The sequence below is a fragment of the Psittacula echo genome (assembly GCF_963264785.1).
Source record: "Psittacula echo genome assembly, chromosome: 5".
In the NCBI taxonomy this organism is placed as follows: domain Eukaryota; kingdom Metazoa; phylum Chordata; class Aves; order Psittaciformes; family Psittacidae; genus Psittacula; species Psittacula echo.
Window position 1 is genome coordinate 4,916,729 of NC_137739.1, and position 27,160 is coordinate 4,943,888.

Genomic DNA, 27,160 nt, shown 5'->3' on the forward strand with positions numbered 1-27,160 from the left:
CTTGAGAGGCAGCTGAAAAGCCCGATCAGCAGAACCCTGAATGAAGAAAGAGCCCCTTTCTCCAGCAGCCAAAAGGGGAGGAAAGACACTTTTCCCCCGACCAGCTGCTCTCCCGCTCCTGCAGGCTGGGGACACGCGCCGTGGCCAGATGTTGGGGTCCTGGCTGGCGCCGCAGGCCAAGTGACAATACAGGCTCTGTGTGCCCTGAGTGATGCAGTGAAGTCTGTGGAGCTGCTGTGCCCTTTCCAGCATGGTATAAGGGCTCTCCTGGCCCCCTGTCACTGCTTGTAACCCCCTTCCTTGGCTCAGCCCGGCTGCCCAGGGTCAGTGAGGCACAGCAGCAAAGGGAAGCTATTCTTTTGGTGGCATTGTCCATCCGGAGCAAGATTCCCGCGGGATTGTCCAGCCGCTGGCTGTGTCCCCGCAGGCTTCCTCTCCAGGCGCCTGGCCTCCTGGCTCAGCCCTCGCCTGCCACGTGGATGTCCCTTAGTGAGCTACTGTCCCCCGTGGAGAGATGGTGATGGGGTAAGTGGTTGCGCTGCTTACCCCTTGGTGGGCACAGGATGGTACCCAAAGGGGTCGGGAGCAGGAAACTGCAGGGGAAGGATGCTATCAGGAATGCCCTGTGCCCAGTTTGTTGGAATTCAGCCACTCTTCTGGGTACAAGAACCCTAACCTCTACCTGAATGGCCCTATCACCAGGCAAATCAGGGTGGCACATAAATACAAGGACCAGGGGACAGGGACGGTGTCGTGACTGCTGTGCAGGAAGGATGCTGAACTGGACCAGGATGCACATCTCGTTTCCTCCTCCAAAAAGCATCCTATTTTGGACAATGGCCCACAGCTCATCCCACTGACATGTCACAGGCTGTGGCTGCGTGGTGATGCTGAGCTCCCTGCTCTGCCCAGCTCCACACTGATGGGTCCAAGCCGGAACCAACTGCCCAATTCCCCCAGATCTCAGGGATATGCCCTTTGCAGAGCTCACTCCCACTGCAAATTAACCTCACTGAAACCCCATACTGTTTTTCCCCTGGAACTGTCTGGATTCAGCCCCGCACCAACTCAGGCCTGGGGCTGCACGTGGGGCATCTCCCTTTCAGCCGCACGGTTGTATTAGGTCCGTTTAAATTGGTTTAAAGCCTCCTCATCGTCCCCGCTCGCTGCCTGACCCCGGCCCTCGATAGGTGGTCCCTAAGAAGCTCCCAGGTTCTCAGGGCTGCTCGAAACGGTTAATAAATAAATCCCCAGCAATAGTGTTCAGGTCATCCGAGGGAAGCGCCGCGCTGCATTGTCCGCCTGGAGCGATTTACGCGCTTCGTCGGACAGGGGTTAAAAGCTCTGTCGGGCGCCGACTTCGCCGCCACCGCTTTGTCGTGGGTATTTAACGGGGTCCAGCCCCGACGCACGGCCGAGGTGTGCGAGGGGACACATCGGAGGAGGGCGGCGCGGGAGCTGGATCCTGCCCGCGGTCCCCCCCCTCTCTGCTCACCCCCTTGCTTTTTCTTTCTGGGATTTTCTGAGAGCACAAAAGAGACTTTGCATCAATTACTGGTAGGGAAACGGCAGCGCCCCGCGGCAGACTTCTGCGCTCCTGGCCCGGGTTTGGTTAACTTCCCATTGTCTCATGGGCTCCGCTATTCAGGGCTCGAGGGCTCGTTTGTTTCATCTATTGGGGGTTTTTTAACCACTCTGGAAACATAAAACCTTCCTGCCCTCGCAGCAGAGGGACTGGCAGTGCCATCGGTGAGGCTGAGAGAGTGGAGCACATCCGTGCCTCTGCCCGGCACCCAAATCTCCTGCAATGGGTGCTCATGATGCATCTCCTGATGCTGAACTATCCCCATCCCTGTAGTTCTCCAAGGTACTCCAGCTCTGGCACCACTGCAAGCCCCATTTACCCTCCATGGGCTCAGACCCTGCATCACTTTCTCCCTGCATCTTAGGGGACTACGGGTCCCCTCAGCGGGGCGGGGGGACACGATGTGATCCGTGCAGGGCACTTAGAGATCCCACGGGGCCAGGGGGCTATACAAATGCAAAGCGTTATTATATTCCCGGGGCTGAAGCAGAGGCCTGAGAAAGGTTGAGCGAGAGAGGCAGCGAGTGGGGAACAGCAGGGGATTTAGCTCCTGAAAAGGAGCCGGGGAAAAAAGCGGGCGAAGAGCTTCATTGTGCGCTGGGCAGAGGGGGTCACGAGCAAGTTAAACTGGTTAATGTATTGGAGCAGCTTCCTCTGAGCTGCTGGGAGCAAGCAAAGCCCTGCAACAAAAGGCCGAGGGAGCATTCTTGCGGGGAAAGTGGGCTCTCTTTAAAAGGATTTGATTTCTTTTCTGTCAGTTGAATGGAATTTGGTGGTGACTCCTCCAGGTCTAAGAATTTGGGGCTTTGGCAGTGGTGGTGACAGGAGGGCACGGTCCTTGTCCCCCCCTCCCTGCTCCCGCATTCTTCTCCATCTCCAAGCCTGCAGCCCCCAGATTACAACTCCCAGTGTTGGGGAAGGGGGGAGAGGGGCTGGGGGAACACAAGCGGCCCCATAAACGCTCTGATCCTGAAAGAAAGAGAGGGGCATGGGGCCGTCCCTGCCCAGCCTGGTTTCTCATGCTCCCTATTCAGCCCAGGGGAGGGGAGGTAGACGTGCGGAGAAGGGAGGCTGGTGGAGCATCCATCGCTGATTTAATGCCTCTCTCAGAGCTTCAGGGTTGAGGTGGATCCTGGGGGAGTTTCAGCAGTGTAAGGTGCGCAAGGAGGACTTTCTGCTCCTTACTTTGGGATGAGAGTTTTTAACATTAAAACCATGGAATGAAGGCAAAAACAGGAGGGAAAGGGATCCTGTACTAGTGAAACCAGATGGATCCAACCCCACTTTCCCACACCCTGTGCACCTCTCTCCTCCCAACAGCAGCTCCTGTCCTTGCAGACCTCGGTTCTCCCACTCCAAAATCCTTGGATGCTGGGCAGGAGCATCCCTCCTCCATGGGTACACCCATAGGGCCATGGGGGGGGGGAAACTGCTGCCGGCCAGGGATGCTGGGCTGAATGCAGGCTGTCTTTGGCTGCATTGACCCTGACAGCAAACCAGGGAACTTTAGCGCTGTCCGAGGCTGGAGGCTGCTGCACACTGCTTGGATTGAACTGACAGTGTGTGTTTGGGGTGGCAAAAGAAAATAATCAGTTAAGCAGAGTTTAAGTGACTGGTGACCCTTCACTGCATCTGCTATTGCAGATCCAGAGCCTTCAGCAGTAGCCAGCTAGGTGGACAGACAGACAGACAGAGGGGAATGGGCAGCAGGCTCACGCTAACTTTTCCCATCTCATTGTGCCTCAGTTTCCCAAGAGGTGATGTGCTTCTGGCAGAGATCCCATGAGCAGCCGCCTGTTTGGGAGATTCTCTTTTGAGCTGTCCATGGAGCCTGTACGTGTCCATCTGTACAGGCAGGGCAAGAGCACAACAAGCTGAGATCATGTTTTGTTAGACATGAGGGCCAGACTGTCCCAGGCACCTTCCAGAGGTGGGGTCGGAGAAGATTGCAGCTCCTGGCCTTTAATTCCTGGCCTCTCATGCTTTCTGGCCCCAATGTTTTCACATTCCTGTCCCGAGCTGTCCCTCTCCCCACTGCCTTTCTGAAGATGGGCCAGAAGCTGATGTCAGGGAAGCATTTAGATATTACCCCAAGGAGAAGGCAGGAATCAAGTCTCATGCTGGGCTAGACTGGATGAAGGCCCAGTGAATCCAGTGTCCAATCTCCAGCAACAGCAGAACTGGAGTATAAGGAACAGCAAGTAAAGGAGGCTGCTCCCAGACCCCATCCCAGCCAAGCCCTGCTCTCTGTTTAGCAGTTGCTGTAGGTCCTGTGTGAAGGGAGCAGAGGCAACAACCAAGAAGGCTGCAAGCGGGAGCAGGTGAGCTCTGGCCCTGAAATGCTGCACAGCAGAGCCCAGATGTGCCCAGATGTGCCAGCAGCCATAGGCAAAGAGCAGTGCGAGTACCCTCCTTGCTGGGGACAGCGTCGGGGAGCACAGATGAGCCCAGGTGGTCGCTTGCTCCCCAAGGCTCCCCTCCAGCCCAGCACCTGCCTTAATAACTCCCTGAATCTCCTGCTTTAAGGCCCACATTCTACGCAGCAGGTTTCCAAAACCTCCTGGGGACAGAGAGGATTGGGATGTGTGTTAGCTCTCTGCCTGGACCTGTACATCTCAGTGCCCCCAGCTCACCCTGGAGCAGCAATAGCTCCCACAGCTGCCTGCGCACACCCTTTGCATCCAGCCCATATCTGATACCTGTGCCACCCCGGCCACAATGCATTCCTGCCAAGGCTATTTCCAAAGGGAACTTGGCTTCCCTCTGGACCCCCAGAGCTTCTTGGCTTCTCCCTTGCCCCTGGGGTGTCCTGGTAAAGCTGCTGAGTGGTGTTTCAAAGGTAGATCCAGTGAGTCAGGATTCACCCACCGCTTCCCTCAGCTTGTCTTGGTGGTCTCCAATTCCCCACCGCCCCCCTTGGGAAATCGTTCGCTCCTTTCCCATTCCCCCTGCAAAAGGGATTAAAAGCAACAGTTCATTTTTCATGTGATGTTAGTTTAAATAGGAATTTCACCGCTCTGGTTTCCGGGAGCTAAGAGAGGTTCGTATTAGCACTGTGCAGGGAGAAGGAGGAGGAGGGAGGTGGGAGTTGAAAGGGGGAAAGGCGGGAGGAGGGGGATATGCGGGGGTGAAGAACGGGATTAAAACATCCCATTAGAATTTCTGTTTTTGGAAAGCTCACAAAAATGTTGACATGTAGCATGACTAACATAGTGCAAATGTCAGCCCGGCGCTGCGAACGGGGGCCCTCGCTCTCCTCCCAACACGCTGGCCCCCTTTTAAGGCAAAAACATACAATGAGCTGCACAATGGCCGAATTCCAGAGAGCAGCGCTAATTGTTCCTCGCTCACGTCGGGCTAATTGCTTCGCCGAAGCCATTCCTGCCTGGCCTGGATCCCACGTGTTTTTACCATTTAATTAGGGGAGAAAAGTTGGGGCCAGGAAACGGGATGAGATAAAGGCAGGCAGAGATGGGGGACAGGTCGAGTGCCCTAACCTGGAGGGGAGATGTGCTATGTGCGCTCCAGCAGGAGAGCGGGCAGGGAACAGACCCTGCTCCATGCCAGCTTCCAGCAGGATTGAAGCCGTGCAGGCACCCAGGATAGGAGCAGGAGTATGGGACAGACAGCTCTTGAGGTTGGTGAGACCAACTGTGAGATTGAGAAGTGCTGCCAGCAGCAAATACTTGCATAGAATACTTTCATCCAGCTGCTCAGCAACTGCTCCGAGGCTTATGGACACAAGGACGTGTGTAGCTCTTCACCTAGGGCAGTAATCAGAAGGCCTGTCCACTTGCAGACCATGTGTAAAGCTTCATCAGAACTCCGAGAGGGAAACAATAGATGGGCAGGAAATGCCTTTTGATGGCCGCTTATTGTCTTCCACCTTCTGGGGGAACTGGAAGTTTAACTATAGTCTTCCTCTTTCAGGTATTCCTGTAAAGCTCCAGCCCTCTGAGGATGCTCCTGGACCATAGCATCGTCTGGCGCTGGGCTCCATTGTACTGAGGAATGTGCATGTGGTTTTCCCCTTGAATAGCTCCTCTGAGACTGCAGCGACCCAGAAACACTGCAGGGCCCCAGCACACCCCCTCTGGGGGAGAAGGGTTTGCTTACAGGTGCCACTGTCCCCTCGAAGGCACAGCACAACATCTCAGCTGACTTTCACCCCACTGCCGTGCTGCAGGTGATGCCAATCCCCATCCTGTAAACAGGGCTGGGTGCACAGGGTTTAATAGTAGCACTTTCTTTTCTTTCTCCACATCTATTGTACATCTCCACAGCATCCTCTGGGAAGCCTTCATCCAGGCTGCACAGTCTCATGGGCCACTTAATATATGTGATCTGACACTGAAGTGCAGGGTCTTCTGGGTGGACCCTGATGGAGCTGATCTGTAACTCCTGAAGGTATTTCATCTCCCTGTAACGCATCTTTCATTGCTCATCTACATATCTTCCTCTGGTGAGAGCAAACAGCAAGAAGGCACTTGCTTGTTTGATTTGCTGGTCTCACACAAGCCTGCACCATTCCTCATCCCTGCACGAGTGCTCCAGCACTTGCAATGACTGCAGTACAATTTGCACTTGGCAGGTTTAATTGCTCAGTGGCTTCCATGTCAGAACAACTCTTGGCCTTATAAGCAATACTCCTGGTGTGTTCGGGCACTCAGCACAATCAGATCAGTGTGGAAAGAATGTAGCACAATTCAAAGTGCAAATCTCAAAGTGAATCTGGCTCCAGCCTCCATTAACGCTGCAGAAGAGCCCCAGGAGCTTTGCTGATGGGCTCTCACACCCTGGTGTGCAGAGGAGCTGTGACATCTATGGATGGAGGCATTTTCTTCCATCTGTCCCAAGAGATGTGCTTGGACTCCACATCCCTCCCAGCTCAAGGTCCTGGGCTTTCAGGTCTCTTCAAAGAAGGTCACGTTGTGGCCAGACGCAGATGGAGGCGGAATTAGCCACACAGAGCTCAACCATGAGCAGATCTGGAACCCAAACTTCAGACACTCCCCAGAAAATGTGCACTTCTCTGTCCCGGTATAACAAGGGTGATCTTCTCTTTGTGTTCCCATAAAAGCCCGTAGGAGCACACCCACACCCTGAGGACAAGGATGTTAACAAACACTGGAATTTACAACAGCAATTTATTCAGGAGAAAGGGTGCAGGTGATAAGGACTGATACTTAAACAAGAGAGGAAGAATTCTTCATAGATGCAAATGCAATACTAGTAAGTCAATATTTGCTCTAGCAATATTGGCACACGCAGAAACGGTTTTCCAACATGAATAGGTTTCAGCCCAGCTGCTCCAGGATCCTGTTGTTCAGACGCATTCAGATCCACTTCTTAAACTTCATTAAAAATGTGTTTTTTTAAAGCCTTCGGGGAGCTAAAAGCCTTTTATGACAAGTCCTTCTAGTCATTGAAATCCATCAGCACCATGGGGTGGCCTCATGTTAGCTAACCAGGAACAGATGGTCCCTTTGGGATGAGAATATTTACAACCCCAAAACACAGACAAGTCAGAACTGATCCATGTGGCAAGAAGGGAGCTGAGAACATTTCTTCCTAGACTGATGGGTGATAGACAAACCCTCAGATTACATTTAGTCCGGGACTAACCCCCCACTCCACGCATGTTTCCAGCTCCCTCCATGTGCTGGAACGTCACATCAAGATGCCCCCATCTGCTTGCTTGTTAAAGGTTTTGAGCAGTCCCCTCAAAGTTACTGTCATGTATGTGTGAGCACGGTGCCTGGGACACACAGGTGATGTGAGGACCTGCTGGCTGGGCACAGTTCATGTGTATTGCAAGCCAATGTCCCTGCCCCCTATGCCTGCCCTGCACACAGAACACAGTGGGGAAGTCCCCAGCCAAGGGATGTGGGAAGATGCTCCCGATACCCAGCAGGCCTTCCTTAAGACCTGGCTTTATTTACACAGAAGAGGAAACAGTCAAAATACTGGGAATTAATCTTCCTGTCTGGGATGGGAGATAGTAACTCAGCATAGCCATTGCACTGGGTGCTGTTGGAGCAGCTCTACCAGTCTGTGAGGTACCCTGGGACTCCTGGACAACCTCTTATCCTGCGATAAGATGAGCATATCTCTGTATGAGATGAGCCAAGAAGCAAGCAAGTGTGCTGCGGGCTGGAAACCCAAGATGTAGCAGAGAACTGTGCAGTCTGTCTGCATACCACCTGGGAAAAGCTTAGGTCAGGGATCATCGTCTAAACCTGGTAGCAACAAATGAGGAAACTCCTTATTCCTGTTCCCCATGGCTCAGAGAGGCTTGCGTCAGGAAGGGTGGAGGCGATGTGTTTTGTACTCTTGGAAGGGACTAGGAGTCCTCGACAAAGCAATTGCTCCCTCTTGTTGCTGCAGAACAGCCTCTGTCCTTTGTCCCAGGAGGGTCCCCTTTGTCCCCCATTCCCTGACCTTGAAGGAACACATCTAAGGGTGACAATGGCATTACTTTTGGTTTTATTTCAAACGTTGCCCGATTAGAGAATTAACTACACCCTCCACCTCGGAATAGCATCCTGGGTGTGGGTTGTCCACTCTGGTGGAGAAAGAACACGATTAAAGGGTAGTTATCCTGGGATTTACACTCAGAATAACATGACTTTTATTCTGGAAAAGCTGGTTGCTGGCTGCTCCTCTGGAACAGGGTGCAGGGAGCGTGCCAAGCCTATGGAGGGGATGCAGCCACCTGCCCCATAGGAAATGGGACTCCAGCCAGGCGCCGTGCTTTGCACACACCACTGGACAGGCACCCAGCAGCATTCTCCACTACCGACCTGGGCTGGATTCAAACTGGCAGCTGAGAGGGAAGAGGAAACCATATTATATCGTTATCTCTCACCTTGCTTCCCTTTTGTAACAACCCCATCCCTGTGCAAAACAGAAAAACACACTGGGGCTGCTGGAGCCCACTCACTGAGTTGGGGCCAGGACTGGAGCTTCCCTTGCAGAGGGCCATGCACACACAAGCTATCATTTCCCCAGTGTGGGTCAAATGCAAAAGAGAAAAGCTCAGGGAACAGCAAGACTTTGTTTCCCAGCTCCATCGCAGCCTCTGCAGGGTGGGATGCTCTTGCAGCCAGGTTTTCCCCACAAAACTCCATTATTCCTCCATTATCCCCATGGTGCACTATTCCCATCCTCAAGACTCTGCAGTGCCGCCTAATCAGTTTTACCAGGAGCATACATTATAAATGCCCAAGGATATGAATCAGAAATGTGTGAGGAAAGAGACTAAGCTCCCGAGATAGTTGCCCTCATGCTCTCCCCTTGTGCTGTGCAACAGTCCTGTCTGTTTGCGGTTTAAGCTCCTGATGTCTCAATCCCCGGGTGTAACAGGGTGCCTGGCTGTCAGCTCTGCCCACCCTAATCCATTCATGTGGCTCCTATACAGGCTCCCAGGAGCGACAGAGGCCATTTCTCTGTTTTTTCACATCAAGAAAATTCATGAGCTGGTTTCACATTTGTTTTTCTTTCAGACTTGAGGCTTTGCAGATATTAAACCATAATCCAGGAAGAATTTGCTTTGTGAGGGAAGAGTGTGGGATCATGAAGGGGAGAGGGGTCAGTGGGGAAGCGCGGGGAGGTGGGGGTGGCAAAGAGATTTTCATTTCCCCTCTGTGTCCCATTGAGATGGAAGCTTTTACCTCCCTGCAAACAATAGTGGCCAGTATGGGGTTTTATGGGAGTCTCCATGCTCCCCAGAGCTGGGAATTTCTGTTTGCAGCAGCGAGTTTAGACGTTGCCCGTGGTGAGGGCAGAAGAAAAGCTTTTTGCAGGTGGTAAGAAGTGGAGAAGGTGTAGACCATGAAGAAATGAGTAGAAAGGAGAAAAGAAAACATCTAATGCCAAGTTGTTGCTCTGCATCAAAATGAAAGGCAAACAAATACCATTTGTGTTACAGGTAAACAGAGGAACTGGCCAGGGCAGGACAGGAAGGCAGAGCCCCGCCAGAGCCCAGTGTTACATGGGGAGATAAACCAGAATCCTAGAAATGTGGAGAGAGGCTTAAGGTGATTGCTCAACGCACGAGGAAATATGGGGCAAAAGCCAGATATCAGGGAGAGGAAGCTGGAAAAGGGCAGGCTGATACGAGCAATGAGGTCAGTGCTGCTAAAATAGCATGGGAAGGCTTCCTGGAGGCAGAGCCACGTGCCCCCCGGCTCCTCCTGCCTTAGGTGTTCAGGTGGCAAGGTCTTACTAGACCAATATTGGGCTAAAATCACTCCGTGGCAGTAAGTCCAGTCCATCAACGGCTCCTAAGCAGCAAACCCCACTTTACAGCACCTGCGGCTGAGCTTTATTTCCAAGGGAGTACTTCCAGATTGACGCAGCTCCATTGGCAGAGTCCTGTTGAGCTTGCCCTAGCTGAGGCTGTCACCCAAAAAAAGCGTCAGGAATGAGCGGCTGCATCCACTCAAACCAGCCATTTTTCTTGAATGAGTATAACACTGGCCCCAGCTCTCTGTCAGAGCGAGCACAAGACAGACAAACTGCCCTCCCGGCTTGGGTTTGATCTCCAGCCCCGTTGTATGGTGAGCTCATCTCTTCTGGACTGCAAGGCACACTGCTGGGAGAGCAGCCAGCTGACCTGTGGCTCTGTAAGCACTGGCAGCATGGTTTGTTTGGGTTCCTGATATGCCAGGGGTCTTAAGGCTTGTTTTGAGTTCATCTCAGTTTGGCTCTTTTGATGGATTCTGCCTTTCTGGTCTGGTCACAAGCAGTTGGATCTTGCTCTAAGACAAAGAGCATCCATAAATCTCTGGTTGAAGCTGAGCAAGCCTTGTCTTGCATTGCTCCATGCTGTCCCCTCAGTCCTTTGAACCCCTGATGCCCTTACAAGTATGGAAACCTTAATCAATGTCATATCAAAATGAACAGAATAAATCTCATTATCCTGTGAGACCAGGTCACACTGCCTGTGTGGCCATCTGGCAACAGACAGGGTCGCTCCTTGGGTTGTTTTCTCTTCGCAGGAAGTCTTCCATCAACTCTTGCAATGCATGAACCTCTATATGTCTCCAAAATGCAGTTTCAGCAGTTGTCCCTGCTGTGGCTTGTTTAGTGAGTTACTGCTTAAACCTGATGACTTTCCATTATGGTCCATCCTATCACTCCATCCTGCTTCAAGGGTACAGCATGCTTCCAGCCTTGCCCCAGTATCTTACTAGGGGTTCTCCCATTAGGATCCTATGAAACATTGAGTAACTTCTCCAATTCCTTTGAAATATGACTGTTTTTTTCAGTTACCCACAGAAAGAGGGATCTCTTTCAGGAGAAGGCCATGCATTGCAGACCCTTGTGCACTGTCCGATCGGTTTCTCTAGTTTATCTGCTACTCTGCCTTCTCCCATGTTCACAGTGGTTTGTTAAAACATCGCACCAAAGCCTCTAACATCAATGAGTTTGGACCAGACCTTGAGCTTCAATTCATAGAAAAACCTATTTTCCTTCCTCATTGCCCTCTCTGTGCTGGACCTGCTGCCGGGGTCAGGGGCAGACATGCTGACATGAACACGTGTTTTTAGCCGATGTTCCTGTCCACCCGCAGGCAGGGAAGAGGACAGGGATGCTCTGTAGCTGTTTGAAGAGGATGCACAGCTGAGAGTGACCACATTCGTGACAGTGTTTATTTGCATTTCCAGCAAGCCTTTGATAAATCTCCGCTCCTGACTGCGCTGCCCAAGCTCCAGGGACCATGGGAATGCCGGGAGGACCATCTCCCCATCTGGGACAGGACACGGGAAAGCCAGCAACCATCCCACTGGCCCAGCGGCACATTCAGCTGGACACACATCCCCTTCAAGGGACAAAGGGACTCGTTGAGGGAGGAAGAAACCATGTGTGGCCTACAGGAAGGAGGGGGCTGAAGAGGACTTGACTTCACCAGCATCAGGGAGGGAGGATAAGGGGGGAAAATCAGATTGTTTCCAACTCACGTCCTGGCAGTCCATGGGGAAGAGGCTATTGGATCCATGTGTGGTGTGCAGGGCCTGGAAGTTGCGGGAATGCTGGAGAGTTTCCAGGAGACCATGTGAAGCCTCTTTGTTCCCAGGAAGGTGGTGTCTCTTGCCACGATGACAGTGGCATAAGGAAGGTCTGAATGTGGACAAGTGAAGCCAACCCCACCATCACCTACTGCCCTCCAGACTTTGCTGGATCTCATCACTGCTGCAATTCTTAGAGAGCAGAAAGGATTTTATGAGGAGCATCGAAGCACCTCACCCCATATGACATACCATTGAGGGTAGCTGGGGAGACACACAGAAATGACTGCACATTTCCCTTTCTCCTCGGGCACCTTCCAGCTGTGTCTGCTCACAAGGCCACGAGCAGTAAGGATCCACTGGGCAGAAGTGTCTGCTCGCCCTCCGTAAGAACAGGGACCCTTTTCTGCCTGTCACCCTATAGCCATGACCCAGTTTCACTGAGGCATTGCCCAACCGCAGGCTTTTTTCTTTTTGTCTCCTCTCTCACCATTCTCCTCCCTCCCCTTCAGCACCAGCATCTGATACTTACTTTCAGGCTTGAGAGGAACAGAGGAGGCTTTTCCTTGTGTTGCCCCCACATTGTTCTCCACTGGTATTTTGGAACAAGTGTGACATTCAGGGGAGCTGGAGCAGACAAAGCCTGCTTGGAGGTAATCATACCGCAGGCGGGTGTATCGGGTGTCCGCGGACACAGGGCATCCAAAAGCCTTTTGACTGTGTCTTTTTTAGGAAGAGCTTTCTCAGCCTCTCTATCTCTCAGATTAGGTTTTGTCCCCAGAGGAGCCTGTTGTGTCTCCATTGTAGAGCAGCTGTGGGAACCCACAGCACAGCTCAGCACTGGAGCACTAGGACAATGTCAAAAGGCACTGGTGCTCCTGACCCATCCAATGGGCAGCTATTCCTGCGGTCCAGAGGGACCGATCTCTAACGAGAAGGTTGTGTCGACATCTGCTTCCTGGCGCTTTCTCTTCTGTACTCAGATAGCCACAAAAGAGCAGGTATGGATGGAAGCCCTGTGCCCTTGGCAAGCATCCCTGAGACATGCATGGAGATGGAGAGGGTGAGACACACAAACACACACACACATGGATGCGATTGGTACCCAATGTATAAATCATGAATGGTTTGGTTTGGAAAGGACCTTAAGATCATCTAGTTCCAACCCCCCCAGAATTCCTCAAAACAAAGTTCTAGTTCTAACCCCCCAAAATGTGGGTTTGTGCCTTGGATGTGCCCTTGCACAAGGAGGCAACACAGGGAAACTATCTTGAAATCCCTGGCCCTGGGCTGGGGGACCAGCAACCACCTCAAACTCAGCAAGAGGTGGGAAAGAGCAGAGGAAAGCTCAGGACTATCTCCACTTCCTCCCATACACTTTTGGCAGGGCCAGGCAGAGCTGGTCCTGGCCACAGAGCACCTACAGCCTCTTACAAAAAGTGGGAGATGCTTGCTTTCCCGTCTCTGATTATCTTTTACACTCAGGCATTTGCAGGGATGCTAAACACATCCCAGAGATGTTAGAAGGGATACTGGTCCTCAGCCTTTGCTGCAGCACAGGCTCATGCTGCTGGGTGTTCCATCTGAGGATGTCAAGTCCCAGACAGCATAGACAGAGCCTGGCAGCTGCATGACCTTGCCCGTCTCGGGATGGGATGACATCTAGAGCACAGACAGGTCCAAGGAGGCTGCAGTGTCTCTTCTTCTCAAAGAAGTCAGCACTTGCTCCTCCCCAGTCCCATTAAAATGCCTGATTTAGTACGGATTCTAACTGCATTTAGACCATGTAAAGCCACTTCTGGCTCCTCTCTGCTGAGGAGCTGCGTAAGCCTGGTGAAGCCTTGCTGATAGAAACCAGTCACTGGCTGATCCCTTATCTCCAGCCTTCTCGTGCTGACTGATCTGTTCCTCCCTCTTCTCTCAGCTGAGCCTCTGCTCCAGACCCATACAGACTTTTCATCACTTTTAAAATCCTGGCCCAATAAAACATTAAAGCACTTGAATATGAATGAGTCTGTTTACTTGCTTAAACCTAAACATGGGATGTAGTTGGATCAAGACCTTTCTCATCCTGCCCAATGCTTCCTCCTCCAGTGTCCTGGCTGCTCTCTTCAGCATCGTCTGTGGTTTCTCTGCACTACGGTGCAGTGTCATGGAGAATTTGCAGTTTCCCATTTGTGACACTCTGGTTTTGCCTAAGGTGACAAATGACCTCCTCCCTTCACGATAAACCAATTTACTCATCCCAGGCTGCATCTGCTGGTTAGTCACAGGCTGCCTTCAGAGCCCAGGCTTTCGGTTCTGCTCAGCATCTGCACCACAGCTGTTTGCCATTGACTTTCCCCTGTTGTCTTTAGCACCCAGCCACTCACTTCCTATTGCACTTGGGCTCGTTGTGTTTCCTTTTAATATTCTCAGTTCTCTAAACCAAGCTGGCTCCGTGCTTCTGGGAAGGGCAGTCCTCTGCCAGGCTATGGAGCAGCCCTCAGTAGCTCAGTGTGATTGAGCACATTGAGTTTTGCTGGAAATCATAAGCATTTCTAGGGATGATGGGCCAGGCAGGTGGGAAATGCTGCTAAGGACGGCTGGCTGGGGAAGGGATGTGACCTGCTGTCTCTGGATGCGGAGCGATGTTCTTGGATGGGTAGAAGTGTCCATTCAGGAGCTGATCTCTCCCCAGTGTTGTATGGGGCCAGCTGCCTGCAGCTGCAGAGCCACTGCAGCATGCATGAGCGTGCAGCCCATCAGATGTAGCCCTGGCCAAGGTGTCTGGGAGCAGGTCCAGGCTTATGCGAGTCGGGCTGGCTGCCCAACACACGCATCCTCCGTGCAAGGAAAAGATGTCTTAGCAGGGATACAAACGCACGATGGGCAGGTCCCTGGATGAAGCCACTTCCCTCCAGCACATCTGGAAAATTGCTCCCATACCCCTGTAAACAGGCTTCCAGAGGAAGATCCGTGCTAGTGTTGTCCTCCCTTTGGGATGTGGTGGAGCCAAGGTAGGAAAATCCAGTGGGATGTGAGGATATAGGCTCTCCTAGAATAACTTACAGCTGTCCTGGAAGCTCGGAGACCTGGAGGGCTGAGAAACATGTGGGCAAAGTTACAGATTTCATCAATTTTCTTTATTCTTGGCAAAGGACCAGGGGAAGACACGGTTTCCGCTGTACAGCAGGGATGATGGAGATCCATCTGGAGTCCCTGCTGAGTTCAGCCTTTTCTCCCACCTCTCTAGACCCAGAGGAGCAGCAGTGTAGGTGGGTCTATGGGTCAGGCTCAGGGGAAAGCCCGGAGGAATCAATACAGCTGTTATTTCTCCTCCTCCTGAGCAGAGAGGTTTCAGGAACCCTCAGTGATGTAGTAGCTTTAAAAATCACTGCACAACATCTGGCACCACTGAGGATGGGTTATTGCTTAAAGTGGCTGGTGAGAAGAGAAAAGAAGTGGTGTCATGCTATGGAGTCCTCTAAGGAAAGGGAAGGATCCAAGAGAATAATCTCAGGTCCTCATCACTGGAGCAGAGATTGGGAAGGGTCTCCCTCCAGCATTGGGAGAAGCGGTGAGAAAGTGCTACAGTGCTTAGAGAGCAAAGGGAGGCTTTGCTTGAATCTCTTATAACAATAATTATGTCACAGCTGCTGAGGAGACGGCCCAGAGCTATTTTGTTAGAGATTGTAAGCCCAGATATGGGTAAATCAGGAAGCTCAAGTCTCTCTTCAGAGGGGGATAAGTAAGGAGGTTGCTCAGTTGTTCTCCAGTGTAGATGGACGTGGAGCCCTGTGTTCCCTTCAGGCACCACAGATAGATGTCACACATGAAAGAAAACAAACCAGAGGCATGATTCATGGCACGCTGACTGTGATGCTGAAGTCCCACTCCAGGTCTGTGGTCAGCAGCCCCAGGCACAAAAATCTCCTGTGTATTGGAAGCAGACTCCTCTTAGGAAACCAGGAACCTGCTAAGTTCAGCTCTGGTTACAGCCTTAAACCATCATGTCATAAATCTTACTTGCAGCATCCTTGGCAAGGGTGTTCTCCACCAAACACCTTGCTCAGCAGCGTGGCCAATGTGGTTTTGGGGCTGTATCTCTCTGCTATGGGAAGGGCAGCCCCAAAGTAGCCCCCAAGGCATGCTCAGGCCTCATGAGCCCAGCACGGTGGCTCTGGAGAGGTGACAGATGTGACTTTTCCAGCCTTCCCAAGGCCTCTCCCAGCTACATCTCTCTGGGCAGGGTGATGAGGCAGACAGTGCTGGACACTGAACATGCCAACCCTTCTTCCAGCCAGATGACGTGCCCAGGCAGGTTGACCAAAGCCAGGACAGTCTCTTCTCCCCACACTGATGCCCAGGCGTGAGAGACAGGAGGTGCCAGTGCTGCTCGGTGGCTGGCACACTGACCCCTGGGAGAGAAATAAGCTGGTGGGGCACTGCTAAAGATGGGACCTCTGGATTAAGGGGTCAGCATTGAGCTCTGGAGGCTTTTTATCACCTATAAAAACACCTACAGGAGCCTGTTCAAACTGAGGGTTTCAGAGCTCTCTCAGGGACACCATTCCTGCCCCTCTCCCCTGCGCACCTCAGCCCCGTCCCACAAACTCTCCAAGTGACAAAAGGATCTTTGGGGCTCAGCATCATCCACAGCCCATCACCTGCCTGCCCAGCCTTATGGATGGAGGACAGGACCATCTGCTCTAGGGCAAATGAACCCCATGGCCAGATGCTCTGCTTTGCTACGAAGGCTGTAAAAGCCTTGGACCCGGTTCATGGGAACCGCTTCGCTCTCCCCCTCCTCCTCTTCCCACACACAATTAACCTCTTTACTGCCACTGATGTCTTTACAGCAACATCTGAGGGAGGAGAAGGAGGCGGGTGAGAAGGCACGGGGGCCGCAGGGCAGGATGCTGCAGAGGTGTGCTGGGAGCTTGCCTGACACAGTGATGTGAAGTTTGCCATCCTTCCTTCCCTCTTTGGGAAGATGGGGAACGAGAGACCGTTCCCAGCGGGGAGGCCGCAGGCAGCACGGGAGCGGGTGTGGAAGCACCGCAGGGGTGGGAGGAGGAGGTGGCAGGATTGGCACTCGCTTTGGAAGTGTCCCTGCAGGGGTTTGCTCTCCATCGCAGCCGATTCCCACGAGCAGACTGAGCCCCATCCCCCAAAGCCTGTCTCTGGTTTCCATGAACCGTCCTGATGGTCTCCATCCTTAGGGCAGCAATGAAGGCACCCAGTGTTTGCTCTGATGGAGAGGACAGGAGAGACTGTGGCTGTGGTCCCCATCACAGCCCATCCCTGTACCAGTCACCCTGCAGCAATAGCACACATTTGTAACAGCACACAACACACATTTGCACCAAATAGCATGGTTTTAGCCGGGAGAGGGACCCAGAAGTCCTACCTGCCCTACCTACATGACAGGTTATCCCTGTCATGCTGCTAATTGGGAATAAGCCACGTAACTTCTATATCAATCCTATTCTTTCCAGTGACAGAAAGGGGGTATCAGTCCCCCCGGCAGGGTGCTCCCATGCAGCACCCCAGTTTTGGGCAGGGCTGACAAGCACCTGGACTATGGGAATGTACTACCTGAGTACTGCTCAGCACCGCAAAGCCCACAACATAGGTAAGCAACAGCTTCTGTGGGCTGGATCCAACCCTCCTGCCTGGACTGGGAGTCTTTCAACCTATTAACAGACACAGAGCGATGTAACTTCTACCACGGTGCTGCATCTGCCTCTCCCCTCCCTGCTGCACGTTTTCTGCCCCTCTAAACTCATTTCCAGCCACCCAGGCCACCAAGGGTTAACACCACCCTTCTCTGGTGGGCTGTCACGGCACTGGGGGCATCACAGGTGGGACTCGGCTTGCAAGACATGGTAGGCTGCTGGAAAAGACCTTGACTATTGAACCCTGAAAGATCTCCTCCTTTCCACCAGAGCCTTCCTCGCCCTGGTTCCCACAGGGCTCCTCAGCCACCCCGCACCTCTGGGAAGGTCACACACCGCTGCTGTATCTCACTCAGTGCGGTGGGAATCCGATTAACAACCGGCCCCCGGCTCTGGGATTGGGCAACGATGGGCGAGAGAAGGGCCCCGTGCCCGGAGAAGAGCTTTCCCACACTCCGTCCCCCCTCGCCGGCGATAGCAGAGGAAATCGTCCATATCTAAATGTGTCCTGATAGCTGCTCTAATCTAGGGCTGAATGTGCAGCTCGGGGTGGGCTCACCGGCAGCATTAGCGCAACACATGGTCTGTATTCAGCTCACACAAAGGGCCATATTCTTCCTCACCCTGCTCCGGCTTCGCATGCTCGAGTGGAAAAACAGAGCGGGGTGAGGGACGAGGGGAGACCGTTGAGATGGAGCAGCTGGCTCCCCTAGGGATGCAGAGGGAATTCTGACCCCGGGAGGGTTTGCTCTGCACCCAATGCGTGTCCATCCCCACCAAGCAGAGAGGACTGTGTGATGCTGCATTTGTAGCTCTGAAAAGTTGGCAGAGAGAAGTGAAAAATGAGGCTTTCTAAGCAGTAGAGGGGTGTTTTGGGGTGGCTGCATAGCAAAGTCCATCCCTGGTTTGTAAGGGTGCTCTATGGGATGGGGTTTCTCTGCTCATTCTCTGCACCAATGGGGAAAAAATGTTGGCAAGACATCAACAAAAGTCAGTTCAGCTCAACCTGAAACATTCCTCCAACCAAACCCACAAGGTTTTCTTCCCTTTTTGGGGCTTTTGGGGTCTTCCTTTTCTGCACCTTTTTAACCCTTCCCCTTTGGGCTCGCAGCACAGCTCAAAGAGGAAAAGCTGTTTTGAAATAAGGCAAAAAAATATGTTTTGCTTTGAGAAGTGTTGAAATAAGATGTTTCGACATCTTCCAAATGATCTCCCTCACTTGTTTTGGCTGAAGCCCTGCATTTGCATTTGACCTGGATTTGCACATTGTTGGTTCCCCACAAAAGGGCACATTTTTCAGTGAACTCAGCTCCGTTCACCAAAAAGCAGCTCAGTTCAGCTCTGGGGACAAGCTTCCGTAAGCAGAAACTTTCAAAACGACAGGCTAAGTGGTTGGTCTGGACAAAGGTGAAGATCCTCTTCTCAAAGGACCTCAAAATGCCCCACTTTGACCACAAAGTTCCCCATTCCTGTCCCCCTTTTTCCTGCACTATCTCTTCTCTTTTTGCCTCGATGCTTATGCCAGCTCCTCACCTAAACATCTGTAAACTCACTTTTTTTGGGGTCATTTAGTGAATAAATGCTGCTGCCAGGCTTGGATGCAAATTCTTGGAGCTTTGGAGAGACTGGAAACCATAAAGCCCAAGGATGTGGTAATCTCTCCGTAAGGACCATTCTCAGCCACTGGAAAAACTCTCCAGCCCTGGATAAGGGAAAGTTTTCCCCTGGAAAAGAGGTGCCCTAACTATGCCCCCACTCCCTGAGCCCTGGGGATGGCTTACGGCTGGGTGCAAGGGAGCAGTGGGGCAGGCACATGGGGATGCTATGAGCAGCTCTCCCCTAATCAGCCCTCAGCTCACATTAGCAGCAGTTCCCACCCTTGCATGGAGCCCTGTCACCTCCCCACTCCACCACCAGCAGGATGAGTTTCCTGCTCCATGCCAAGGACTGGCTCCTTCACAGCAGGCTGATGGGTGCTGAGGGGGAAGAAACCCCCTATTCCAGAAGCTGGGAAAGCAGCGACCTTCCCGATTTCCATGGAGAAGGGCGGGGAGCAAGGGGAGGCAGCCTTTCCATGCCTGGCAGATCCTCCATCGTCCTCCTTCTGGGCCCTGTCGAAATCTGCCTGTTTTAACTTGTCTGTATGTCTCACTGGGGAGATGGACTGGAAAATACAAGGCACATCCAAGCAGCTTTCTCCATGGGGAAAGCTTTCAGCACATAATAGTCTGGGGCTTGTTTGATGCCTGGTGTAAGATGCAGCTGAATAAAACCATGTAGAAGGAGCTTGAATAGTAAAGGGCATCTTGAGAAACAAGCAGCCTTTTCTTCCCTTTCCCGCTGCTGAAGCTGCCCTGAAGCTGCTGTGCGTGAGGGGCTGGTTCCCATTTAATCTCAGGATGAAGGCTGCCACTATAAATGAAAGTAAATATATAATTCCTCCTATTCCTGCCCAGTTGCTATGGAGACCACAGTTTAATTAACCACAACGCTGATGCCCTGCATGCCACAAAGCTGCCCGGGAAAATATTACGGATATCTCTCTATGTGTCAGCCCTACGCCTGTTTCTTGGTTTTACTCACTTCCAGATCTTGCCAAAAGTACTTGATGGGCACATGGTGCAACCTGGCGTCATCGTATGAGCCATGCTCATACTTCCCACAAGAGATGGGCCAGAAGGGCAGGAGCTACCAAAACCAGACTCCTTGCTATGATGTGAGGTGTCCCTGCCCATGGCAGGGGGTTTGGAACTAGATGATCTTAAGGTCCTTTCCAACCCTAACTATTCTATGATTCTATGTGCAGGCTGGATGGAAAATCCCATGCACATAGGGAATTTCCAGAGAAGAAAAGGGAGAAATCAACCTGTTTAGTCGTCCCAGGACTTCACACAGAAAACCCATGGAGATAGGGTTATGTGATCCCTGTTACTTCTGTCTTGTGGACTGCAGCTTGGTGGGAGGCAGTGGTGCTGGTGCAGAAGGTGGCTGCACGTGTCTCTTGAGCAAGGCTAGCTTCTGAGACAGCCTCTGCAAGGGGCTGGGCTTGGAAGGAGCTTTCCTTCCTACCGGAGACAGTATTTCCATCACACCCAGTTTCTAGTTGAGAGCTGAAGCTCAGCTCCAAGCCCCTGCACCCCTCCAGTGCCTTCCTGGTGGGGAGCACCAGTGCAAATCCATCGGGAAAGACATCCGGGTGGCAGGAGATTTGCAGACCTCTCACTGCATCCCAGATTTCTCCAGCTTTTCACCTCCAGGGGAGGAGGAGCTGGATTGGGGTCTGGGGAGAGACCTGCGGCAGGGAGCTGGCGCAGGCACAGGAAACCCAGCTGTCAAGACGACTCCAGCGCGCTCACCCATCCCTGCCTCCCGGCACCTCTTTCTGGTGTGCGTTTGTGTTTCAGACAGCGCGGATCCTGCCGGCCAGCCCTTACCTGCCAGCTTCTGTCAGACACCGCAGTAAAGAGTAGCCGGGGGGCACGAACAGCCCGCCACCGGGCCCACACCTAGATCCACCTCCGTGATGCAACGTCTTGCTGCGCAGCTGCTCGCCCCACTGCCAACAGCCCCCGCGGCTCCGAAGGAGGATGGGTCTCTGAAACAGGAGGTTTGGCACCGCCCCAGATGTTTGCTCAGCCCCAGCCTTGAAAGTGAATCTCAACAAAAGCCAGAAAAAGCCTTCTCCTGCCTCAGGGAGAGAAGCTCCGGGGTAAAGGCTTGACTTGGTCCCTCAAGAAGATGGATGAATACTAAAGACCTTTCTTCACGCCTTTGCCCTGTCATAGGGTGTCACTACAGGGCTTGGAGGCAACGCAATCAACTGTGCTGCCACGTTGTGTGGTGTGTGACAACAGATGCCAGTTAATAAAAGAAGCAGGGCAGTAAGCAGAGTGTTCATGGGATCATATTTTACCAGCCAGGTTCTGGTGAGAGCTGGTACAGGATAGCCCTGCTGTTACCCCAGCAATAGAATTGTTACATCTACCACAGGCTCTTGCCTGCATCCCTGGGAGCAGCATTAGCCAGAAACCACCACAGAAACCCAAAACTCAGCCGAAGACACTGGAGACACAAGCCCAGGCCCCAACAGGACAAATCTGGGGCACTGGAGAGGAGGATGAGACATCTGGCTGCTCCAGACATTCAGATCATCTTGACCTCATCTGGAGGGACTCACTTCTGCGGCTCATCAGGAGGGTTTGTTTTTCCTGCTGGAAAATTTAGACCCTCATTTCCATTCCCGAGCTCCCTGGGGTGCTGGAGGAGCCCTTCTCTGTTTTTACAGTTTGCACTGCTTCCCATTGCCCTCTGTTTTCCTTCTTCTCTTCTCCATGACATGAAGCTTAACCAAAGCCCAGAGAGGGGGCAACTCTGGCCCAGCATTTCTGTGAGATCCTCAGAGAATCAGGCATGGTTTTAAGTGCAGGCAGAGGGAGAGCCAGGGCATCACCCTCCAAGGCCAGCCAGAGCTGGGTGAGTAATTCCCATTGCTCTTCATCTTTTCCATGGGACTTTCCAGTCTCCTCATCTGAGCTCTGATCTGACCATGCACAGCAGCCGGGATGGCTTGGAAGGGTGTGTTCCTCCATGGCAGTTTCAGTTGCACTTGCTCAGCGCAGGAGGTTGGTATCAACAGTTACTGCCTTTTCTGCTCTCTCAAGTAAGATATTAGTATAGCAGGGGATTTTGATTGCTGGAGAAACCCGTAAGATACTCTCAGTGAACTGCGGCTTTGCAGTTAGGAAGCCTGTTCACAGCCTGCATCCTTCACCTCTCCAGGAAACTGACACCAATTTGGGATATGTAGAATCACAGAATAATCAGGGTTGGAAAGGACCTTAAGATCATCCAGTTCCAACCCCCCTGCCATGGGCAGGGACACCTCACACTAAACCATGGCACCCAAGGCCTCATCCAACCTGGCTTTGAACACTGCCAAGGATGGAGCATTCACCACTTCAGGTGATGGGAATTAAGCTAAGGATCTCCAAAACACAGGATAGCATTAAAAAGCTGGCTAGCAGGGGGCTGTCATCATGACTCTCATCCTCACATGACATGTAACATGCAGAACAGTGAGCATCTATTCAGGCTGTGTTTAGTAGGTAGCAAGGCTGAGGTTTTTGGGGCAGGTATTGCACTGCCAAAACACACCCAGTGCCTCCTCAATGGCTCATCTGCCAGCCTGGGGACAGGGGAGGAAGCACTCTTAAGAACAGCCCTGGCTTTAAGGCTATAAATCACACCCGAGGGAAGAACAAAGGCATCTCATTGGATGGGGTGGGGGGCAAAAAGCATCACTTTGGGCTGCCTGAATTTATGGCACCCTCTGGCTCCTTTAGCAATGGAAGCTTTTGACATAGGACTCAAAGCAACAGCCTTAGAGGGGAGATAAAAGGCTGGGAGAAAAGAAAAGACCATCTTTTTTCTCCTCTTACATTTTTGTTTTTAAAGCAGAGGGAGAGGAGGCACCATGGCAACGCCAAACTCCTTGGACAGGATGCTTGCAGTGGAGGCCCCACGCTAACCACCCTTCTCTGACCATATACCCCACAGCAAACCCCTGTCTTCAGGGCCCCATATACCCACTGCCAGTGCTGCCCACCTGGCTGGTAGAAGAATCCATTCCCAAGGATGGGATCATCCAAATGCCTCAGCTCCTCAATGCAGCAGAGAGGGAAAGGAGGAGGAGAGTTACCCTGTTAACAAACCTTGGCTAAATAAGTTGCTTGGGGCTGTGCAGGCAGAGCCAATGCCCTCATTGATATTGAAATCAGGTGCAATCCATCATGGGATGAACAGGCTCCTTCCATGGGAAGCTGAAAAGAGCCACTCTCAAAGGGAGGGGGAAAAACTTGTCTAGGGGAAGGGCGAACCAAAGCGTGGCAGGTGTGGTATGGAGAAGGATGCTGTCCACGACAGACAGTGATTCATTGCCCAGAGGCGCCATGCCATTCCCAGTGCAGGCACAGAGAGAAGGCGACAAAGTGTCCCCTGGATGGTGGGAGGACAGCAGGCAGGGGGATGCTTTGGGTTTTGTCTGGGTCTGGCACCATAGCAGAGAATGGCTGTGGTTTGCACCCAGCATGGGAAAGTCCCTGCTGCAGGAGTCATCATGACCAAGGTGGGTGGTTTGTGGGTGTCAGGAGAGGAGCTGGCATCGGGCACAGTCATAGGATGTGTATCTCCTGGGCCACCTCAACTCCTTTCATCTGTGACTGAGCTTAGTGAGTGAAAACGCACTTTCACCCATGGGTTGATATTGGTACCTGCGGGACAGCACATTGCTACAGCCCACAGAGTTATGATGAGCCTTTTCACTCCTCATTTCAGTCAGCTCCCTGTGGCTCTGAGGGGCCAGCATGGCCACCAACACTGGGAGGCAACACCAAGGCTCCCCTGGGTGCTCCCCAGGCACAGATGGAGACCAGACCACAAAGGCCCTTGAACCTGGGTTGCTCTCAGGTCTGTAGGTCTAGCTCAGTGTTTAAAAATAAAACACAACACAAGCCAAAGTGAAACTGCATTTGGTTTCCTGTGTCTCAAACCATCTTTCCACTAAGCTTGAGGGCCACTGCTGGCTTCGGCACAGCCTGATGTGACAGGAACCACCTCCATGGAGAGGGCTGTGAGGACTGGGTCAATGAGAGGACGGGGTACTGGGGATGGTGAGAAGCCTCATGAGATCCCCTACTGCAAACAGTCCATGGGCTCGAAGCATGGCCACTCACCCCACAGTGTCTTGTCTTTCAATGTATGTATTGAGGGTCATCCCGGAGTCATCCCACTGCATCCAACATATTCAAGCAGAACGATGCCAAATCTATCCCAGCATCTCAGCACTCAGCATCCAGCTTCGGCTCCCTGCACCTGGACGCAATCACAGAGCCAGACGGAGAATGGGAAAAAGCCATCAGATTCAGTTCACCAGCAGCTGCTGTTTATTTACCCGGGATCCTTCCTACCAAGGAAAGATTTAGTGGGGGAAAAAGCACTTCCCACCCCCTCAGGCTGCCACTCCAGGGACCATGCGGTGTGCTGGGGATGCCCTGGTGAGGAGGGGGCTGACGTCCTTGTCAGAGCTGTGAATGGACCGTGGCAGGGTTGGCCTTTCCCAGCACAGCACCAGGGGCCCGGGGGAAGCCCACATCTGTGTGCGGGAGCCGGGCCAGCACTGGTGTCCTGCGGGGATGGGCGGTGGAGGAACGCGGGGCTGCAGACCCATCGCTACCCTGCGGAGGCGTTTCAAACATCGCATTCTTCTCTGCTTTGCTTTCTATTTCCCTTCCCCCTCCCCAAAAAGAAAACCATGCAAGCTCTGGAGTTAATTAAGCAAAGGACAGAGAGTCTGGGATGTGCTGGGGTACAGCTATGAAAGCAATCCTGCTCCAAAGGGAAAAAGGGGTTTGTTTCTTGAAGGCTTCTCTTAGCACGATGTTGTGCTTTGCATTGGCTATGGGATGAGTCCTGGGGATGGCAGGGTTGCTCTGTGCCCCCTATGGCATCCCTCATACTCCCTCTGATGAGCATCCTTTATGATGTGAGCGGACTGAGCTCGGCTTCAGTGCTGCTATAGGGTTTGTCACTGCAGCAAAGGAGTTATAGCTGATACCAAGCCTCTGCCAAGTGGATTTGGCAGTGTTATGTTCCTGCTTTGTGCCTTAGTTTTCTCTCTGCCTTATGCCTAAGAAATAAGCATTTCTCATATATACACCCTAAAGGGTGTATATAAACCCTAAACAGTTTTTTTTGCCAAAGCAGCTCAGTACAGTGCCTTAGTGTGCTAGTGAGATTTGCAGTACTCCCACTTAAACTTGTAACAGTGAATGGAAAGGTACATGAGACAGGAGCCAACCAAGGGAATCTCCTCTTCTAGCCTTGGGATTAGGGCATTTATCCCAGGATATGGGCTCTGCCACACCAGAGCAAGCAGGCATCCCTTTGGGAAGGAGAAACCTTCCCAGGCTGCATCTGTGCCATTGTGCTCAGCTGAATGATGGGAAGGGGAGTGAAGGGGAAAATTAAATTTGCACCCTGAGCCTGGAGATTAGTTTCCCCTTATTGTTGTAGGAATAATTAAAATTGTTGGCCACATCATTGTTCCTTTTCACCTTCTCATAACCCACTTGCTGTATCTGATTCCCCAACCTCCTTCTGATAATTACACGTTGCACTGTGCTTTTACAGTCCTGCGTGTTCCCTGTCACCATGGGCCCTTTCTCATTGCCACCCTCCCTTTTCACTCCACTATTTCATGGTAGGAACTTGCCCACCCTGCTGAGCAAGGGTCCTTCATCCCCCCCATGCTGCTCTGGGAGGCCAAGATGGGTCCCCCTGGACCAACATGGGGCAGTAATGGATGCCCACATTGCGGAACAAAGCCACCTCTATACGATGCTCTCCCAGGCTCATCGAGGAGCAGAGTTATTATCCTGGGTGTGTTACTGCTGCTTTATTCCTTTATTCCAAGTTGCTGGAGCTGGGTTTGACAGGGCTTTGCCTTGGCAGCCTTGCATTGCACTACACAGACCCTTGGCAGAAGAATGTGGAGAAAGCTGCCGTCCAGGGAAAGCAAGTTCCCATCCCTGGGGACTGACAGCATGATCCAGGCGGGACCAGTGCTCTTGGCCATGTTAGACAAACAAACATAGAGCTGGGGCTGACAGGGGCCCATGGGCAGTGACCGGTGGTGGTTTAACAGGTCACCGGGCCCTCACGGCTGCCATCTGCCACTGCAACCTCTGGGATGCAGTGGGGGTCCCTGAGGGGATAGGGATGGCGGGACAGGGATGAGGAAAAGGAGGAGGAGGGAAAGCTGCTCCTGGCAGCTTTGGAGCAGGGCTGGCCTGAGGCTGTGAGCTGGAGGAGGCATATTCTGGCAGAATAATACTGGAAATAACCCCCACTAAACTTATTTTTAGCCCTGATGATGATGCTGGGACTATTTAGAGGCTGGCTGACACTGTGGTCTGGGGCGCTTTGACAAGCCCCAGTTATCTTGTGTTTTGTCCTTCGGTCGTAAAACTTGGTGGGAGAGTGAGGATCATTCTTGTGCGTTGGTCAAGGACCCCATGCCTAGGATGCCTGAGCTCTTTGGTGTAGGAAAGAATAAATACAAAAAATGATTCGCCAGGAATTTACTATGTCTGATACAAACTATCCAGCTGTTTAAACGGGGAGAATGAAATCTGCAGGGATGACTTTGGTCAGTCTGAGAGTGAGATGGATGCAGAACTGTGCCAGTAACTCATCAGACAACAAGACAGATGTTTAAAGTCTATTCCAACTATGCATGGATAATGTCAGTGAAAAAACAACCCAACCTTTGTGGAAATGAAATGAAGGTCAAAGAAGAAGGAGAAGAGGAGATAGCATCTTGTTATGAGCATACTGGAGAGGGAAATAGGGTAACTGGGTTTGGGTGGCTATGGACAACTCATTAAATCACACGTGCTCCCATGGTTGGATGGGGGGGCAAAGCAATGCTGCCCTTCTCACAGGGCATAGCCAGCCCCCAGGATGTGTCCCAGCTTTGCTGTACGGGTCAGGAGTCAACATGATGCAGAGCAAAGCAGTAGCTCTTACATTTCAGTCTGCGCAAACCAGCACAAACCAATTTTTAATGGCTTTAAAACCCTCCCTGCAAGAAGGTTTGACAAGCAAAACACATGAAGACCCATAAATTAGCTGCAGTAGCTGAAGCCCCATTGTGTAGGCAATGGCTCGCAGCACACAACAGCTACTCCCGGTTAACAATGCGAGGAAAATCACTCTGCTCATTCTTTATCCTTTGACACAAAGTGCAGCTGCAGGGATACCTCAAGCGGGATTTTAATAAAAGACAATCGTGTTCTTCTGGCTCTGCATGTTTGAGAATGAACCCATGGAGATAACGGGCCCAG

General features: G+C 52.2%; 1 protein-coding gene across 1 annotated transcript in view; it reads left to right on the plus strand.

The window, feature by feature from the left end:
- Nucleotides 1–20,781: 20,781 nt before the first annotated feature.
- The window catches only part of GRIFIN (galectin-related inter-fiber protein), a gene marked incomplete at both ends in the record, with an annotated part of 39,318 nt that continues 32,939 nt past the window's right edge, over nt 20,782–27,160 (plus strand). The window contains one exon of the mRNA XM_080620220.1: nt 20,782–20,967. Within this exon, the coding sequence (XP_080476346.1) occupies nt 20,782–20,967 (186 nt within the window). The remainder of the gene's footprint in view (nt 20,968–27,160) is intronic.